Source organism: Thunnus albacares, chromosome 2 (assembly GCF_914725855.1).
Source record: "Thunnus albacares chromosome 2, fThuAlb1.1, whole genome shotgun sequence".
Classification (NCBI taxonomy): domain Eukaryota; kingdom Metazoa; phylum Chordata; class Actinopteri; order Scombriformes; family Scombridae; genus Thunnus; species Thunnus albacares.
The window spans coordinates 2,918,507-2,938,737 of record NC_058107.1 but is presented as its reverse complement, the minus strand read 5'-3'; the positions used below and the strand labels follow the sequence as shown (position 1 = coordinate 2,938,737).

The 20,231-nt window shown below is 39.4% G+C and overlaps 1 protein-coding gene and 2 long non-coding RNA genes across 3 annotated transcripts; 1 reads left to right on the top strand and 2 right to left on the bottom strand.

The window, feature by feature from the left end:
• Positions 1–395: 395 nt before the first annotated feature.
• On the bottom strand, positions 396–1,217 carry LOC122989984. Its single transcript, XR_006405228.1, has 2 exons — positions 1,033–1,217; positions 396–662 (listed from the first exon to the last, which is right to left on the bottom strand). It is a non-coding gene; the product is annotated as an uncharacterized LOC122989984 (long non-coding RNA).
• Positions 1,218–1,513: 296 nt separating this feature from the next.
• LOC122989988 lies at positions 1,514–20,100 on the bottom strand. The gene is made up of 3 exons (XR_006405229.1): positions 20,001–20,100; positions 7,922–7,927; positions 1,514–1,524 (listed from the first exon to the last, which is right to left on the bottom strand). It is a non-coding gene; the product is annotated as an uncharacterized LOC122989988 (long non-coding RNA).
• On the top strand, positions 1,714–12,602 carry dpp7 (dipeptidyl-peptidase 7). The gene is made up of 13 exons (XM_044363044.1): positions 1,714–1,882; positions 2,463–2,586; positions 2,681–2,820; positions 3,596–3,759; positions 4,272–4,407; positions 4,770–4,851; positions 5,115–5,281; positions 6,363–6,423; positions 6,911–7,029; positions 9,816–9,972; positions 11,526–11,590; positions 11,677–11,747; positions 11,842–12,602. The coding sequence occupies exons 1-13, from the start codon at positions 1,796–1,798 to the stop codon at positions 11,939–11,941; spliced, it is 1,473 nt and encodes a 490-aa protein (XP_044218979.1). The 5' UTR covers positions 1,714–1,795; the 3' UTR covers positions 11,942–12,602.
• Positions 20,101–20,231: the final 131 nt, after the last annotated feature.

Here is a 20,231-nt window from a genome sequence, read left to right as displayed (position 1 = left end):
TCTTAGGTAAGAACTGAATCTACACACAGTCAAGAGCACACTTATGCACGTTTGAGTGCTGACATGTTGCATGTGAAAAATAATTGGTTATTGCATTTTCTTCAGTTCTACAGTTGTATAATATTATGGGATTTAAATTACATTTGTATAATTTGTAATATTTGTAATAATTATTGTCATTATTTTACAAAGCATTATGGTCTTGTAAAACAAATAAACACAAACAAGAGGATATGCATCCTTACCCACTCCTCCAACAACAGACTTGCTGCCCAAGTTCGACAGCAATTAATTGTTTGTAAATAAAGACTTTAAAATTAATTTGGCTTTTACAGTGTGATTATTTATAGCCTACAATTAATATCAAGAAAGAAACACATCACTTAAAAGTCAAGTAGGTTTGAGCGCATATCTTTATTTGTATTATTATATTATTATTTGAATTAAACATTAAATTCTTCAAGTGTCTTAGAGACTGTGGTCAGTGTTGAGGCTATCTGTGAAAGCGTTTGGGCCATTCTCTCTTTCTGAGGATTCTGAGATCAGACGTGGGACAGTTTAACGGGACCTGGGTGGATGCATGGAGGTACTGCTGCATGAAGGTGCTGGCTGCGAGGTGCCAGGTTCCAACTCAGAGGACGGCTGCCTCAACAGGAGATCACCTGTAAATAAATGATAAAAATCAAACCATTGTAGTGAACTTTTATATCGAGGGGTTTTAGTTATGCAATTTTTGCAACAGCAAATGTTTAAATTTTGAAAACAAACTAAGCACTTAGGTAACACATGTTGAAGAAGATAACACTTATTCACAAAAACAATCACCTGCCGTTAGGCTTTACACACTGGTATTTAAATGTTAAATGTGTCATGTTCCATGGTTTCACAACTACAGCTTTTAGATAAAATGTACCATCAAATTGTATTAATTCCAAAAAGCCAGCTTGACTTCTTCTTTTCTGTTATTTTGTATCCACTACTGATGCCACTACATATGACAGCTTGTTTGGTGTTCACTTCCTGCAGCAGCACCTCCACTTCAGAACTGTTAAGGGTTTTTTACATTTGGAGTCTGGTGCTCCACCCTCTTTAGACTTTCATTTAAGCATTCTCGACTTCTCAACTTTCTTCTCAATTTCTGTGTGTGGTTTCTGTGTGTGCACACGGCCCTGCAGTAGAGATTGATGGGGCGTTTACCTATGCTAATTGGGATCACTTGGCTTACCTTGATTACTTACAACTGTGCTTTATGTCGTCCAGTGGGCCAGCAATAAATGACCGACTAGATATTTCCAAAAAAGAATAAAAAAAGAAATAAGTGTAAAATACATAAATAAGTAATCAGATATATTTTCTGTATTTCTTCTTTTATTTATATATTCATGTATTTCCACTTTTTGAAAATGTTTTTAAAAGGTAAATGTATTTGTGTGGCATTCCTTGGAAATTATATTTTAGTAATTTGGTATCTCCACCTTTATTTTTTTTTTCTGCTATGAACCAAATATGCAACTTTTCTCACAACTTGATCAACACATCAGTTCTATTTACCTACTTAGGCGGTCATACAGAATTCATTGAACCGCAGTTATATTCGTGCTCTTTTTTTGCTCTCCCTTCTTTCCACTGCGAGTTTTCTGAAAAGGAACATCAAGTGTTACGAGGTGCACCTGAACGTAGCATAGGATATAAACAAGTCATGTGACACGTAGAAGTGACGCATGCGCAGTATAGGTTTATACTTGTCAACATTACAACATTACTGTGTTGTTGTTCGTAGCACTGCAGCCCGAACATGAGTAAGATATTATCTTTATTCCCGCTAACATTGACCCTGTTGTTTGCAGAGCTGTTGCAGGGCCTCCCGCACACTTATCTCCAGGTAACCTTTTAATATTCACTGTCTTTGTACTTTTCTGAAACCTAAGTTCCGCTTTTAAGAAACTCCATTCAAAAGTCTTCTGCTCTGCTTTGTCAATGTCGGTAAATGTTCACTCCTGACAGAATATGAATTAAAGTTTTATCGACACTTATTGTGTAGTACGGCATACAAGTGACCCACAAGCAGTTATTTTAGTTTATTCAGTTTAATTAAACCTGTTAATGTGTCTTCTATTTGAGGGGGGACAATAAAACGCATATGAAAGTTTATGTCTTATTAATGTAAATATTGTCAAATGGTGTATCAGGTGTAAGCCGTAATAAAAAATGGAGATTTAATATTAGGGATAGATATTAAGATACATTCTGTCGGTGTATTTATAGTTTTCTATTAACTTGGGAATATTAAATCTCCAGTTTCTTGAATAGAGTTTGGTTTGTCAGGACTTCCAGTGAGAATTTCAAGTAAGACAAGTTACAACAAGAATGTCAAACTAAATTTCCGTTTTATCCCCAGAGTTTTATGAATAACAAGAGTAATCCAATATAATATATGGTGTACATTTCATTCATTTTTACAGTCAAAGAAACATGGATTCAAGACAGAACCCCAGTTCACAGAGAAGTATTTCAGTCAGATTCTGGATCACTTCAACTTTAACAGCATGGGGAACGGGACATTCAGTCAGCGTTACCTGATCACAGGTGAATCCACTTAACAATCACACAGTTTGAATATCACAACTTCCGTGTATGAGCTCGTGTTACTCATTGTGTTCTGCCTTTCTACCCTCTTTAGATAAGTACTGGAAGAAGGGCTACGGTCCCATTTTCTTCTACACGGGTAACGAGGGAGACATCTGGGAATTTGCCCTCAACTCTGGATTCATCACAGAGTTGGCTGCTCAGCAGAGATCCTTGGTCATATTTGCTGAACATGTAAGATAACGTTGGTACACGTCATGAAGCAGTGCAGTGAAATGTAGACAGCATTTTAATTTTTTACTGTTTTGGCTGAGTAGCACTCTCAGATCACATGACAAAGGAAAATGGGAAATGGATGGTTAAAGTTTGACTCATACTATCAGCTGATTTTCCACAACTCTCCAACCATATGTTTTTTACAAGGCAGTTTAAATTTCAGCACCAACCACTTGAAGAATAAAACGCTGCCCTGACTGTGAAAATGAAGAGTTGATTTTGTGGCTTTGGTGGAATCTCCCTGTCCTTTTTCTAAACTTATAATTGTTGCTTCAAAATGTACTGAAATGTGTTCGTCTCTCTCAATACTATCAATACTTTATGACTTTCTTATTACCCGTGTGCCAACCCTGTTGGTTCCTACTGAAGACATACAGTAAATCTTTTAAAACGTCTCACAAATACACAGTATGGTTTCACTTTTAAAAATGAACACAACTGTAGTTTTTAACAACCGTTACTCAAACAGGAGGAAATAGTGCATTTGTTGGGGACTATTTTCAGCAGTGGATTAATCCACGTTTGGCATTCCAGTGAGTATTTCTGGCAGCAGGACGGTTTGTGTGGGATTGAGTTAAAATAAACTTTGGGAAAAAGGTCACATAGGAGTGATGATCATGGCGTATGACGTCTGTCACTGGAGCAGCTGTGTACTGCAGCTTTGATACTGTCTGCATATGTTTTGAATCTCTAATCAAGCTTGAACACCTCCGTCCTTTTGTCCCGCTTATAGAGGTACTACGGCAAATCTCTCCCGTTCGGCAAGGACTCCTTTAACATCCCTCAGATCGGCCTGCTGACAGTGGAGCAAGCCCTCGCCGACTACGCTGTCATGATCACTGAGCTGAAACAGCAGCTGGCAGCCACAGACTGTCCTGTCATCGTGTTTGGTGGCAGGTAGGGTCTCAGTGTTGTTCACCTGCGACTTGTTGTGGAGCTCCACGGAAGTTATTTTTATTTTTAACTGATCAGTCTGACTGCAGGTGTTTATTTGAAGCATTAACATGTGTATATGTGTTGCCAACCTTGTGTAATTGCTTCATGCAAACTTAATTATGACCTGATTTTATGCACATCATGTTATCCTTTTCAATTCAGTGTTTATCTGTTGTCTTCATGCATTCAGGAAGTCAGAATCTTGTTGCAAAGCCGAACCTGAAACTGCAGCTATTCGTATCATTTCAGAATACTGTAAAACTTCAAAGCCCATTAAGGTTGAACTATAGTAAGAACTCAGAATATGATCCCAAATGTATCTGCAGTGTTTGCTTTCAGAAAGTGATTTGAGCCTTCATGTACTTTCACTTTGACTCTTATGAAGTCAAGAATGAACCAGTGACAAGTTTCTCTTTGCTTTCTGATGGTGTGATTCTTTTTACTATGTCTGAGGTTGTCTCGTCTTCTTTCAGTTATGGTGGAATGCTGTCAGTCTATATGAGACTCAAGTATCCAAATGTTGTGGCAGGAGCTCTGGCTGCCAGCGCCCCCATACTGTCAACTGCTGGACTGGGAGACTCCAGGCAGTTTTTCAGAGATGTTACTGCTGTAAGTGGACGGATGCTCTTCTTTTTGTTGTCACCCACCTTGTGATCATCTGCTGAAGGAGGAAAGTTTCTCTGAGTGCACCTTAAATCTCAGTTTAAGCATGATTTGTGACATCACAACAACTGTGGAACCAATCATGGTCCAGTATACAACTTACACAAGTATGATGTGGAAACTTGAAGCCTCCAGTGCACAAACACTGAGAATGGACTTTACAGTGAGGGAGGAGACGTCATGCGTCCAGGAGGACAATATTTACATATTCAGAGATTCTGGATTTTTCAATGAGCCGATTATTTTTTTTCTATGTCTTAAAAAACGTCTGGAGGGGATGTTTAATGATCTTTGTTTCTTTTTCAAAGGATTTTGAGAGCATTTCACCAGAATGTAGAGATGCTGTGAGAGGAGCTTTCTATCAGCTGAAAGAATTAGCTGAACAGCAAGGTAAATCTGTCATAATGTTCTTTCTCAACAGAGGATGGCCTTACTTCTATATACAGAAATAACAAACAATGGACTGTATTGTGTCGTTGCAGCAGAAATATCACTTGGATTTGTTTTTTTTTTTAAGTTGACCTGTAAAGCAAATGTTTCAGTTATATTTGATGATGAGACCTTCTACCTCTGACGTGCAGCTCTGTTCAAATCTGGAGGGAAAATAACAGGACATTGTAATTAAGATGTTTGTCTCCTGTGAATTTTACCAGATTACAGTCGCATCCAATCAGAGTTCACCCTGTGTAAGCCTCCATCGTCTGCTCAGGACGTCCACCAGCTGAACGGCCTGCTGAGGAACGCCTTCACTCTGATGGCTATGCTGGATTACCCCTACAGCACTCACTTCATGGGCAACATGCCTGCCAACCCTGTCAAGGTACACGCAGGTTTGTTCATGAGTGAGCAACACCATAATTTACTACTCCGAAAAAATGGAACTGAAACTTATCAAGTCTATACTTAGAAAATAGTATAAAAAAGTATAATATTAAATTAGACATTCATAGAAAAAAGGACGCTATGTGAGTCCAGTATTTTCAAGCAGTTTGACAGAAATGAGGAGGGAATATGTTGCTGCTAAAAATGGGGAATCTTTGGTCCTTTTCAGTACTCTGCTTGCTCGCTCTTAACCATTTAATATTTGATAATGTGTGTCAAAATAAGAGAAAATGTCTCTGAGGCTAAAGGAGTGTGTGGGGTTGACTTTGGGGAAACAAATAAAAGACTAAAATCTCAAAGTTTTCTCGCAGGTAAAGAACAGATGAACAGGGTTCCTTCATATTTTCCACACAAAGTACAAGAGCTGAATAGAGGGATAGATCTCATGTAAAAGTTTTAAGTGTGTTTCCTTTTTTTACACAACTACTTAACAGAAATGATGTAAAACCACCCGTGACTCACATCATATCATCTGCAACCTCAAACAAAAGAAAACCTAAAGATATTCACTTTAGTGTCATATATTACAAAGAAAAGCATCAAATCCTCACACTGAAGAATCTTGAACCAGTGAATATTTGGCATTTTTACATGAAAAATCGCTAAAATGAATCAGTTATCAAAATAGTTAGCAATTCATTTTCTGTTGATTGACTAATAGTTGTAGCTGTAGTTATGTAACACATTGTGTGTATGGTTGAATGGGTTAGTGTTTCCTTCCTCATAAAATATTAGCAAAGCTGATTTTTTTGTTGTAGTTAAATTGAAAAGAAACAGAGGCCCACTGGTTAAAAACATGACTCCATAGTGGTCAGAAACTCCACAGGATACCTTAAGTTTTACACATGGAAAGGAAATGTATGAATGACAACATGTCTGCTGGGTGTACTGAGAAAAATTAATATATAATACACCTTGAAGGCATAAAATATTATATTTAACATAAAAGCAAGGTAGATATGGTGGATATTTTAGGATGAATATATACATAGGAAAAAAAATATGACTTCCTTTTTCAGGTGGCTTGTGAAACCATGCTGAGTGGATCTGACCTGCTCGCCAACCTCAGGAACACTGCAGGTAAACCGACCTGCTCATATCTCATAAAAAGAAGCTTCCTGTGTTGCAGAATAATCATTAGCACAAAGATTACTGAGCGCAGACGAGCGTGTAGAGTGAAGTTTGTGTTCAGATGTATTTCATGTCAGCAGACACTAGAGGGCAGCAGCCCTCTAGTGTCTGCTGACATGACTAACAGATGCTCATGTTTGTGGTTCTGCTCTTTTTTTGTCTGTTGTTCTCCTGGTTTCTTCCAGGTGGATTGGACTGTCAAGTGTTGATAATTATGAGTGTGTGTGTGTGTGTGTGTGTGTGTGTGTGTTGTAACTGTGGTGGACTCCCCTTAGATAATTCATTACATGCTGAGATGGAATCCACACCCCCATGACAAATAAGCATGTACTGTAATGGAACTGAATGAATACTGTGTCTGTATTTGTGTTCCAGCTGATAGAAGTGTCACTGCTACATCCAGACTGAAATAATCCCCATGCGTTCCATCCTGCAGGGATTGTGTACAACTCTACAGGAGTGCTGACCTGTTTTGACCTGTACAGTCTGTATTTGGAGTGTGCTGATCCCACCGGCTGTGGACTGGGCTCTGACAGCTTGGCCTGGGACTACCAGGTACTCCAACATCCACCAACACACAGCACAGCATATCATTATACACAACATTAGTGAGGAGTCTGTTTAAAACGTTACTACAAGATCACTTCAAGATAATATTAGTCAAAAGAAATGCATTGAAGGGGAACTCCAGCAATTTTCCACATGTTTTTCCTCCAGAGGGAGCTGTGTGAAATCTGATAAATCGCCTCAAGTGGTGTCACTTGAGTCAGTTGGGGCTGAAGACTACAAGTTTGAAAATGGAAAAAAATCTTGGGCTGCTTGAGGCTAGGAGCTCCAGGCTGCATTAGCCTCTACTAGCATAATACAGTTGAATCTCTGGTCATTAGCATACAGCTCTGACCTGTTGCCATGGCCCCAGACTTGCACAGATGAGTTCAGATGGAGGTTCGTTCATGTTCAGCACTTCTTTTCTACTGTGGAAACATTTAAATCTTCCAAAGACTGAGATTGAAAGTACATTAAAAGTACATTGAAGTACCATCTTTTTCCTTAAATGTAGAATTGTGAAGTAATTTACATGTTTTCATGTTTTTTATTGCCAATGAGTGAAGGGGTAGCAATGTCATGTAAAAAATGAGACCTTCCCCGACTTTCTTAGTTGTCTGTAACAGCCTGTGGACTGATTTCTATGTGAAGGACCAGGGCTGGATTTCCCACGAAAATCCAGTGGAAGTGATGTTTTTTGCACACTCTGCCTCTCTCCCGCTAACGTCAACAAACAACCGGCATAACGACAAAACAACACAACAAAAACTGTACTATCTGACTAGAAACACCCTGCAGATATTAGCTCTCCAGCTAATGAGACAGCTAGCTGCCTCTGGCAACCACAATACATTTCACAACAAATCACCCCTGCAATGACAAGTCGCCCACTCCTGAGCACAAAAAGCTAAAGAAACATTATTTCCTCAACAAAGGAGCAGAAAACAAGCTCCAGAGTCCATGGCTTACCCCTTTTGTTTTTCCTGTTGGTAGTCCAAAGGTCGTAATAAGCACACATTTCACAACAAAACCGCAGTGCATTGTTCCCCGGATATAGCCTGTCATGACTGACTGGGAGTAAGAGATGCTCTGCTGAAACATGGTGCAAAACATAATGATAGAGATGTTTTATTTAATTATGAGTGTAAGAGAGGAAAAAGACATCACCTGCAATAGTCTCATGCCGCGAGCAACACAATGTTGACTGTACTTCATTTAATGGCCACAGATGTCACTACTGAGAAGATATCTGTATGATTCCTATATACAGAACCTTTAAAGGGGACATAATATGCACATTTCCACATCTGTATTTTTAATCTGGGGTTCTACTGGAATATTTTATGCCTCTGTCTGAAACAGGCCATTTTAGCTCCTGTCTTTTTAAAGCCCCCCACCTGATGAGCCACTATGCCTTGGGTGAATTGGACAGCTAGCCCCCTTTCAGTAAGAAAGAAAGAGTGGATGGCATGCACAAAATCAGAATGGGTGTTAAAAATAATAGACAGGCGTTACAGACAGCAATTTGCTATCGTTCCGCCTCAGTTCAAGGGAATAATTTATTCTTAGGCTCGAGGAGGAGTTGGCTCCTATTTTACAGGAAGAAATCAATTCTCTGATGGAGAAAGGAGCCAAAAGAATATTTCCCCCTGGTCACAACCAGAGCAGATTTTATTCAAGATACTTCCTAATCCTGAAGACGGGGGCGTGAGGCATCAGAGCTGTTTTAGACCAGTTAGACCTGTTTTAGTGGGCCAACATCCACTGGTGTGTTGGTTCACTAAGGGTGCACATAGAAAATTGCCTTCGGTGAGATCAATGGCACAGTCATGGCATCTGCCTACTGTCCTGGAAACTGTCTCACAGACACCTTTTGGACCCCTAGAGCAGGTGGACATGAAAATAGCGTCTTTAAAGACTCTAGTGCTGAGAGCCCTAACCTCTGCTATTGTTGCTGCTCTAGTAGAGGCTTACAACCTCCAGCAGGTCTGCGGGCTCACTCTATTAGAGGTTTGCATCATCATGGGCACTTTTCAGGGGTGTCTCTATTCAAGATATCTGTGTGGCAGCTAGCTGGTCTTCACTTCTTACTTTTGCCAGGTTCCACAGCCTAGATGTTACAGCACCCTCGTTGGCTCACTCAGTACTGAGTGTGGGGGTGACGGATGGTGAGGACTTTGCATGAGAATAGGCCTGATGTTAGGGATGTTTCCTATAATGGGCTTTTAAAGCAATCTGGGTATCAATATATTCCACAATGAGACATGAAACGAATGCTATGAAAGTTAACGTTTGTTTAGCTTGATTCTCTGATAAGTTAAGATCCAGATGTCCAATGAATACAGTCCTTCATCCAGTTAAAAGATACAGTTAAAAACGACCCAGATCTAAAAAGGTTATCATTAAAGTGTGGCTTAAAACTGAATAAAAGTCAATTTATGTTTCTGGCGGGCAACTACAACGCCAATGTATTATCTTGTATGCCTATACTCATTGGTAGATGCCATTGTGACAGGCAACCACAATGCCACCGATGTATTATCTTGTAGGTGTATATTCTTTGGTAGAGGGGTCGACCAAATGAAATGGACCATTACCTTGATTAAAATTACTGATTTCTCTGGGTTTGAAAATTGTTGGAAACATTTGGGATAATATAAGTACACAACTCAACAAATATATAGCATAGAACTAATTGTTTTTAGATACTTTAATATAGGATAGTTACATATTATAGCTTCATCTTAAAACAGTCTATTTCACTAACATTTTCCCTGCCTCTGGTCTGGTTGCAGGCGTGCACTGAGATAGATCTCTGCTATGAGAGCAACAATGTGACGGACATGTTTCCTCCCATGGCCTTCACTGAGAGAGACCGCGAGCTTTACTGCTTCAAACGCTGGGGTGTGACCCCGCGACCAGACTGGCTCAAAACCCAGTTCTGGGGTGACGGTGAGCACTGTATACTACCAGACACACCACACTATAGTGTAATCTGACATCTAGAGGTGTAGTCCAGAAGTTAGAGGATGAGGATGGTGTTTTTCTATATTTCAATAATCCAGCCTAGAAGTAACAAATGTGTGGACTAGTTTTTCTGCATCTGTTTGGGACAGGATGTGCCTGATTTTTGCAATATTTTGTAAGTGGAAAAAAAGGCAGTCCTTGAAATTTGTTTTCTGTGGGAGTTAAAGGACATATCCTGATCAAAGATAACTCCCATATTCCTTAAGATGGAGCTGGAGGCCAGGGTAATGCCATCCAGAGTAGCTATATCATTAGATAATGTGTTTCTAAGGTGTTCAGGGCCAAGCACAATAACTTCAGTTTTGTCTGAGTTTAGTAGCAGAAAACTGCAGGTCATCCAGGTCTTAATGTCGTTAAGGCATGCTTGGAGTTTGTTTAACTGATTGGTTTCATCTGGCTTCATTGATAAATATAATTGGGTATCATCTGCATAACAATGAAAATTTATGGAGTGTTTCCTAATAATATTACCTAAAAGAAGCATATACAAGGTGAATAGTATTGGTCCAAGCACAGAACCTTGTGGAACTCCATGTCGAACTTTTGTGTGCATGGAGGATTTATCATTAACGTGCACAATCGGTCTGATAAACAGGATTTAAACCAGTTTAATGCAGTTCCTTTAATGCCAATTAAATGTTCCAGTCTCTGTAATAGGATGTGATGGTCAATTGTGTCGAATGCGGCACTAAGATCTAACAAGACATGTATGTAGAGAAGTCCTTTGTCCGATGCAGTTAGGTTGTTTGTGACTTTCACCAGTGCTGTCTCTGTGCTATGATGCGCTCTAAATAATACTGACTGAAAATCCTCAAATAAACTATTGTTATGTAGAAAGTCACATAACTGATTAGAGACTGCTCTCTCAAGGATCTTAGAGAGAAAGGGAAGATAAGATATGTGTGGCCCTCAGCCTCAAGTCAGTTGGTTCCTACTGAAGACATAAACTTTTAAAAACACCTCACAAATAAACAGTTTCATAACAGCTGGTCACTGTAGTTTTTAACAAACATTACTCAAACAGGAGGAAATGGTGCATTTGTTGGGGACTATTTTCATGGGCGGATTAATTTACATTTGTTCTAGTGAGTATTTCTGGCAGCAGGATGTGTGTGTGTGGGATTGAGTCAAAATAAACTACAGAGTATGTGTTCATGGTAATGAAGGAACAGTGCAGCACTGTGACTCACTGATGTGTTTTTAAAAGTTATTTCACAATAGAGCTCTATGATGCAGAAGAATAAGATATATCAGGCTTTGATACACACAAAATCTATCTGAGATTTGTTTTTCCAAAATAAGTGTTCTATATCAAAACAAATATAAATGTTTTGATGTTAATTCTGTAGGCAAATGCATGTTTTTTTTGGTATGTCACATTTTTGAATAAAACTTTGTATGTTCATATTCTAATGTCCACCAGTGTTTTACATCATAGAAATGATATTGTTCATAATGAGGTCTCCTTTTCTGTTCAGCTCTCTCTACAGCCAGCAACATTATTTTCTCCAATGGAGATCTGGACCCGTGGGCAAACGGAGGGGTAAGAGATTAAAGCCAGTGAGTGCACTTGAGTGAACTGTGAAGTCACTGAAGTAGATCAGAGTTAATCAGCTCTCTGCTGTTTAGGTGAGGAAGCCCTTGAGCTCATCACTGATAGCTGTCAACATTTCTGGAGGAGCACATCACCTGGATTTAAGGTACAGCAATCTACTGGCCCCTAAACAGCCATTCTTTCCTTTTTAGAGTCACAGAAAAATCTAATGTGACATTTTACTGTCATTGCTCATGCAGAGGATCTAATGATGCTGATCCAGTGTCAGTGATCACAGCCAGGAAGATTGAAGCAGACCTCATCGCACAGTGGGTGAAGATGGAGAGGACCAGATTATGATGGTTGGCTTGACGCACAGGTCCAGGACTTGTTTCAGGGCTGGAGTGGAGAGCACTTTTGTGAAATCAGTTATTTCCTGTCAAATTATAAGTAATTTCCACAATCACTGTAACAGAGTTCAGATTCATTTCAAACCCAGGTCCAGAGTTTCAGCTGTGCAGATGTTGGAGTCAGTGTCCCACACTGCATACTAACTCTAAGTGGGTTTACAATATGTAGTGTGTTCACCCTGGAAAAGATCACTTTGTTTCTAAATCTGCTTCTTTGAGTGTGCTGTCACACACTACTTTCCCACAATGCAATGCTCAACAGAAATGGAGGAGCTGCTTACAGCTGCAGAACTTTTATAAAGTTTGCAAATGCTTCATGATCAGTAGCTTTCCAAAGCTGCAGTTAAGCTGATGTCAGTTTGCACATGTCTTGTACTGTTTCCTAATATTACAAAGCCATAAAATGTGTTAAAGGAATATTGCTGTGTGTTTTTTTTTAATACAAATGTTATAGACTTTACACCCAGCTAACCAGTGGGCAGACCATGCTACTGTGTGTCAGAAACACAGAGTGTATTTTGTCTTCTGTTCAAAACATCCTGTTCTGTATGACACAGACATACATTAGTCAAAGTTACATTGTTGCTATGAGATAATGTAGTGCAGATCTTTCAAACCAATTTGTGGTTAAATTGCATTACAACACACAACAGAAAACAAAAGTTCATGCAGACTTGTTATGTTACATTTGAAAACTGTCGTTAAAAATGTATTTGAAAAGTATTATGATTTGTAATAAAGGAGTAAACAAGTATTTATGATTTGTTAAGGAGCAAACACATAGAACTTTAAGTTCCCTATATCCCGGCTGCTAAAACTGTGCACTGAGGATTAGCACAGAGTGTAATTAATAGTTCAGTATCGTGTGGATTTGGGTCAGAGGCAAGTCTAAGGCAGGATGGACACAAGGTCATGTCAAATCAAAGGGTAGAAACACACTGAACCACTGTTATACAGATTCTCCCAGCTAACAGTCCAAACACTTGATTGCTGCTGCACTCATGTTTCAGCTCACAGTAATGCAGAAGGTGCAGGAGCTGCATCTGACTGGATTGTCAACTAGGAAATGCAATTTCTGTAGAAATTGCGTGTGATTGCTGAAAGCTGATTTAGATTGCATCACTGGAAGCTGAACACTATTGAAAAATCTGCCATGATTAAAATCAGCAAGGGGTGGAATTGAACCTATATCCTCATGTTTGTAAGACAGACATGCTATGCACTGAACTAATTTGTCACATAACTTGCCTGGTCAGATTTTTTTCCTTAGACTTTCAATTATATGAAATATATGGGTTGTAATTTTAAGACAAAGTTTTCTTGACTATTATGTGTGCACGTCAATATCTGATGTTGTTTTTGTGTGTATTGTTTGTGTGTGTGTGTGTGTGTGTGTGTGTGTGTTTCTGAGATGAAGGTCATTTTGAATTGTAAATGAAACCTGAAGGTTCAAGGTGACTAACAGTTTAAAACAGAGAAAGAGAGAGGTTTTATCACAAGGACTGTTTTTTGCAGTCTTAATCAGCAGATTGACAACAGCTGTGTAGACCTGCATTTTTCCACCTTCAACACTACTGAGTTCTGCCCAAAGCAGGGTTTAAACTCAAAATCTTTAGATCTAAAAGGAACTGTAATGTGACATGATCTTAAACCACTGGACTACACAGACATGCTTTAAGCAATAGGAAAAGATGTATTTAACAAGCATATCAATGTACATTATAGGTAATAATATTAAGGAGAGCTGGAGTCGAATTGAATTATGGTACATTATGAAGATGTAAAGCAACTTTGTGCATGAGAGCAATATTATGTGGAGCATTGCAGTGAGCGGGTAATGAACACACAACCTTGTCATCTCAGGTGAAGCTGATCATGAGAACAGTGTTCTAAACCACTGAGCCAACAGACATTCACAATAATTAGAGGAAAAAATCTCCATTTTGATGATGAAAATGTATTTGTCTCAAACTAGAGCTTGGAGCAAAGCAAGACTAATTTACCATGAGAATGAATAATATGTGTAAAAAGTGTTTGAAGGAAGAGAGAATCCGTAAGTTTAAGAAACTGGAGTGAGAGAAGACACACATCCTGCAGAGCTGTTTAAAAAATCTTTTCTGGTCTAATAATATCTGTGACCTCCACTGTGCCTGATCACATGACACACTGGTGAGACCTGACAACGTCTGTCAAAACCCCTGATTTTTGGCTTAAATCAACTAATTAAGTAACAATCTGATAACTTTGAAAATTCAAAGTTTTGTGAACATTTTATAGTTCGAATGGTGTCTGTAGGATAAAAGACGTCCGAGCAGTTGAGAGTCAACGTGACAAAGGTTCCAACTCAGTTGGATGGTTCATCCCATACACCCATTATGAATTTTAGTGTTTTAAAAAATTATATAAAATCGCTGAAACATGTTACATTCCAGAAAAATACAAGCACACATTTGCTGAATGAGCTGCACAGATTGATAGTTGAATGGTTTTTATAGTACAAAGTATGCAGCAGTTGAGAAGGGCCAAAAAAACATACAGGAGACGGAATAAGAATAAAGAGTGAGAAGAACAAAGTAATATAGAGAGAGAGTGACTACTGTTAACTAATTAACAGTAGCATAAAAAGGAACATTTAAAAAAAAAACAGACTACAGATTAAATTAAAATATGTGTGTGTGTGTCTCGGAACCTATTCTTTTTTTCATTTTATCCTGGTTGTTTCTTCCCTCTTTCATGTTTGCCATATTATATTTTCAGTAAAAGCACAGGCTCTGCCGCCTTTACCGGCTTGTCTTGGACTTGCCTATTAGTGCCCATTGTGTTTTCTACGCCAGAGAAAAGAGAAGGAGCCTTCTGGAAGAAAATGGTCAGTAAACTGCCTTTTTAAAATTGAAATGACATCATTGATATTATTACTGTCTGTGAAAAATCCTGTTAATGCTTTGTCTGCCTTCATCAATTAGGTGAAGGTTCAGAGCCTCCTTGTGGCTGAGGTGGTGGGTGGAGCCAAATCTATGGCCCGGAAATCAAGCCTCAAGAATCTCAGTCACCTCTGGGAGAAGGTGAGTATAGAACACACCAACACTAAAAGACACAGTTTGACATAAAAGGAGGATCCAGCCCAGAGCCCTATTACTCTGGCCATGCTGGGTGTGTGTGCTCCCTGTTGCATCATGTCTCCCACTCCGAATTCAAGGAGCTGCTGCTGCCTACTCTTTAATCATTATAGAACTTGATATGTTATTTACACAGTAATGACTTTTTAAACTTGCAAAACTGTCCGTGCATCGTAATTCTCATCTTCATCACTTCCCGTTATGCCCACAACAACAGGATGCTGGTTTTGAACTAAAAAGCAAAATCTCTGAGTTTGGGGAATAAAAAACCACTAAGAGCTGTAACTTTGTTTCGCTTTACTGATCAACCACTGATAAGAACATATAAATCATAAGCCAGAAATTTAAAGCCAAAATTCAAATAATGACCAATTCACATGACTAATATGGTTCCAATTTGTTTTGTGTTTTACGGCCAATTAAAAACACGTCTGCAGCTCATTCTGATGTGGTAACAACATTCTCTGTGATTATTTTAAATGTCAATAGAGCCGATCACCCAGTGGAGCTGCTGTCATTAACCTGGATTTTTATTTCTGTCACTGTAACTCCACACTTCCTGCAGATGTTTCACATTAAAAGCATTTGAACTGCTTGAAACTTAAACAGAAAAGTAGAGATGACTGGGGGGTTGTTTGTGTTTGTCCTCTCTCAGCTGGTGACCAGCATCCCCAACAGCTGGCAGTGCAAGCCTCCTAAAGCTTTTCACATAAACTTCAGATGCAACCTCTAAGTGCAAACCAAAGTTAACACAGGCCCTGGATTAGCTGGTAACTAACAGCAGAAAGATCTACCTCTGACATGAACAGCTGTTTGTTTCCATATGTGAGGCTGAGAGTCCCAGAAGATTCAGCATGTGGTCATGCTTCAGAAGTAGAGACATTTGTTTACGTTATTGTCCTATTGGGAAACTGAAGAAAACTACCTGCAGTGGGCTGGTTATCCAGAGTCCAGACCGCTGGGACTGTTTGTCACTGAATCAGAACCAGAGTTCACAGAGGAAGAGCTGAATTGATGGAAGAAGGAAGACAAAGAATAGTGCACAAAGTGTGCACAGGATCAGCCTGCAACACAACTGATTCCAGCTGTTTGACTCCAATAAATCCACAGCTCCGGTTTCACCTCCCCAAAGTCCAAACAGCTCACTCTCCACATGTTAAGCAACAATGATAAAAACCCTGCAGAGCAACGGAAGCCTATCAGGACATTATTGTGGTGTGTTTGTTGGAAGAGGATCATATGTTCTCTGAAGTAGATCCACTGCTGTGCAGTTAGCAGCAGTAGCTAATCCAGGAGACACTTCTGTTTCCTTTAATTTGGATTTAGAGAGCGTTTTTGTGGAAGCTTTCAGAAGGTTGCGCTGCTCGCAGATCCATCCACAACTTCATGACCCACCCTGTGTTATGCATCAAGGACTTGGAGCCTCAAATCCCTGTCATCAATGAGGCCGAGGGAGAAGACAACGCCCCCACCAAACGAAGCCTGCTGCCGCTGACCCCCCTGCCATCTCTCCCATCCTTGCCCAACCAGACCGACACCACCATGTAACGCATCGTCCCGCTGCACAAGGACAGCTCCAGGTCCGGTCTGATTCTGTCCAACTCAGCAAGGCTGCCGCAGTGTCTGGGGAGCCCCCCCCCCCCTGCACAGCCTGGACACCTCGTCATGCACCCCGCCCCCAGGTCCGACCACTTCCTGTTAACTGTGGTCTGTTTGTTTGAGTTCATTCTGACAAGGGTTTTGCTTCTTCTGAGAGAAGAATGAAAAAACATTTTCAATACAGACTTGTCTGATTGGTTCTCATCAGTTCACCTGCTGGTTTTTAATGTTTCTGTGGTCCGTTCTGACACAGACGGATGTTTCCTTCTTTACTTTAATAGACATGAACTCTGCAGTTGTTGTTTAAGAGAAAAGTGTTTGTGAGGTGATTAATAATCATTTTACATTGATGTGTGGATGCATAAAAAAATCACATCAGTTGGTTATCAGCCTGAACAATGTTTATTAGATTTAGATTCCATCTCTCACCTTAGATTTCCATCTCCAGCAGATCATATAATCTGCGTCTGGCTCAGGAAAAACATGCATACACTGGTCTGAAGTCTGTGTCTCACCACACATCCTGTTTGTATAAATACTAGTTTATGTGTGAAGGAAGGGTGTATGCATGTTTTTGTGCATACACATGGTTTATACATCTGGCGTCAGGTTTGTTTAATGATTCAATGATCAACACAAATATTCTGTTTCTGTTCAATAAAATCTCTTTAATTTCTATATTTTTACAAAATTAAAGCCGATCCAGCATTTATTGTACACCAGGTGACATCAACAATACATTTTGTATATTTAAGAAAGATTTAAATAAATTAAAAAAAAAAAAATACATTGAACCAACAGACCCCCGCTCACCTCCCCCATCAGAGCAAAGCCCTTCAAATGTTTTCCACGTTTAGAGACTGATGTAGGCTGTTAGGTTTGACACACAGGACAAAAACTTGTGTTTGATACAAAGGTTATTTGCTGAAGATGCTCCACCAAAAATCTAGTTTGTAGCCACCAAACACCACCTGTGAGCACACGGCAGGTCAAGTTTGGACTTTCAGCCTCCTTCTTGGATTACAAAACGATGATTTTGCTGCATGCGTTGGGTTTGTGTTTGTTTTTTCCCCACTGCAGAAGCTGATCTTTGTTGGAATCTGTTGAAAGTGACTGAATTCAAGATGAGAGAGAAAACTTCCAGTTTGGGGGGATTTTAATGCTGGAGTTAAATTTTGACAATCCAGGGCAGCTAAGAGAAGATGCTTCGGTGATCACTAGCTGAAACGCAGCCACATTAAATGTGTGAAACTGGTTTTACCTGCTAAAGCGCTTTCTTAAAACATGTTTCTCTTCATAATGATGTTTACACTAAGTGATGAGAATACAGTATATGACAAATATGCCTTATTACTAAAAAGCCAAAGATTATTTTAACAAAGAAATGCTATAAAATGGCAGTGTGTAAGCACACGTTAACAAATATTTCAAGATAAAAATCCAATTTAGTCCCCATTTTCCTTTGGATTCCAACAAACCTTAAACTGTCTCAAAATAAATGCCACGCTTTTAATTCTACAAATCAGTCATCAGTTAAGTTTGTGGCAAAATACACTAAAATGTGCCTTCTGGTCGTGCAACTGTTGATGAATATATGTTGTTGGGTACTGATCTGTATATAATGAAATGCCTGTCTATGTCTATGTTTTACATCTGTAGGTGTCTGATTGGTGGGTGCAGCTAAAATAGAAGTGAATCAGTCATCAGTGTTTAAGTATCAATCTTCACAACCCACACGAGTGAGACTATAATAAAAAGCACTGAAAATATCTCCTTTGTTTGTTTTTCCTGAAAGAAGTGGCTTTGGAGAGATGGCTTTTCATCGTTTAAAAAATGCCCCCAAATAAAATCAAACATCAAGTGATTATATTTTCAGCATCTTTGGCTCAGTCATTATGCTGAAATACATCCAGGGAGGGATCACAAAGAGCCCTTGTAGGCAGGATTTATGCACACACACACTCACTGGTAGAGATCAGTATTATGTAAACCCGATGATTGCTTTGAGGGACTGCAGGAAAAAACAGTAATCCTTATTCCATTCTACTGTAAAAATATTCATATCTGCAGAGATCACAATGACCATATAGCACATGTGTAAAAATAGCTTGAAATGGACATGAAACAGTTGAATGTTGTCTGAAGCAACATTAAAGGCACACGTGAGACAACACTAAGAGGAAAAATTACACAGAATGTACAAGAGAAGTTTGGTCTCAATACAAATTCATAAAATCATCTACATGAATAGCTATATGAACTGTTGGTATTTACAGCAAGCTGCTCTGTAGCCACATAACTACACAAATGAAAAATGCACAATGATAGCTGTACTCATTACACCTTTAAATATACACAAATCAATATATTATGCTAAATTTATACTCAATCTCATAATTCATTTCTCTTGCTTGAAAGAAAAACAAACGTACTCTACATCTTTAAGACGAAAGATAAACGAAACGGAACATTCAGTGGAAATAGCAGCTGAAAAAAAGGAAAAAAAAACACCTCAGATGCTACAAGCTCATTGTTGTCCTCATAAATCCAAAGCTTCACAGTAAAGAGGAAAATCTGCTACTTGGCAACAACTGGAATGAGACCAACTGAGGTCAACTGAGTCCCACAGAAAGAGAGTGATGCTGCATTCATGTCATATGAGAACACACGTTGACTCATCTAAGACATTCAGACTTTTTTTTTTTTGAGTATTTTTGTATTTTTGTTCATGTTTAACCTACACTACACTGTCATACAATGTCACTGCCCTAATGTCACATTTACTCTTCCTCATATGACATAAATGCAGCATGGGACAGAAAACACATGGACTGAGGGCACAGTCATGCCTCATCAGGGAGCTTCGGCTTTATTTCCTGTAGGGCATCTGAGGAGAGTTCTAGCCAAAGCACTCAGAGAGTGTGTGACGAGGATTTTGCTCTTTCTTATGTCACACACACACACACATACATACATTTCAGCAGAGCGGTCAGGTTGTAAGTTGCAGGCAAGGGTTGGTTTCAGTTCAGACAGCTGGTGACTGTTGTTTCACTACAAAAGGCGACCAGCCTGCTGTCACTCCAAGCACTGAGGTCAGACCAACAGGGCAGCTACTGGTTTAGTCTCATCCTGTTTAAGAAACTTCTCCACCCTGATAAGGACACAGTGCTGGAGGGACAAAGTCTTTTTCTGGCATAAAAATAGTCTTTTTTTTTTTTTTTTTTATAGGAATTGAAAACACACGACAAAAATATCAGCTATCAGCAGCTTTTAAACTGGAAACATCAGTTGAACTGGACACTCATCCATTAAAGAACCAGTGTGGAGGATTTAGTGGCATCTAGCAGTGAGGTTGCAGATTGCAACCAACTGCATACCCCTCCCCTCCCCTCCCCTCCCCTCTCCTTCAAAGCGCGTAGGAGAACCTACGGTGGCTGCAAAAGGCCATCTCTAGAGCCAGTGTTTGGTTTGTCCATTCTGGGCTACTGTAGAAACACGGCTGTGTAACATTGCAGGCTCATTCTA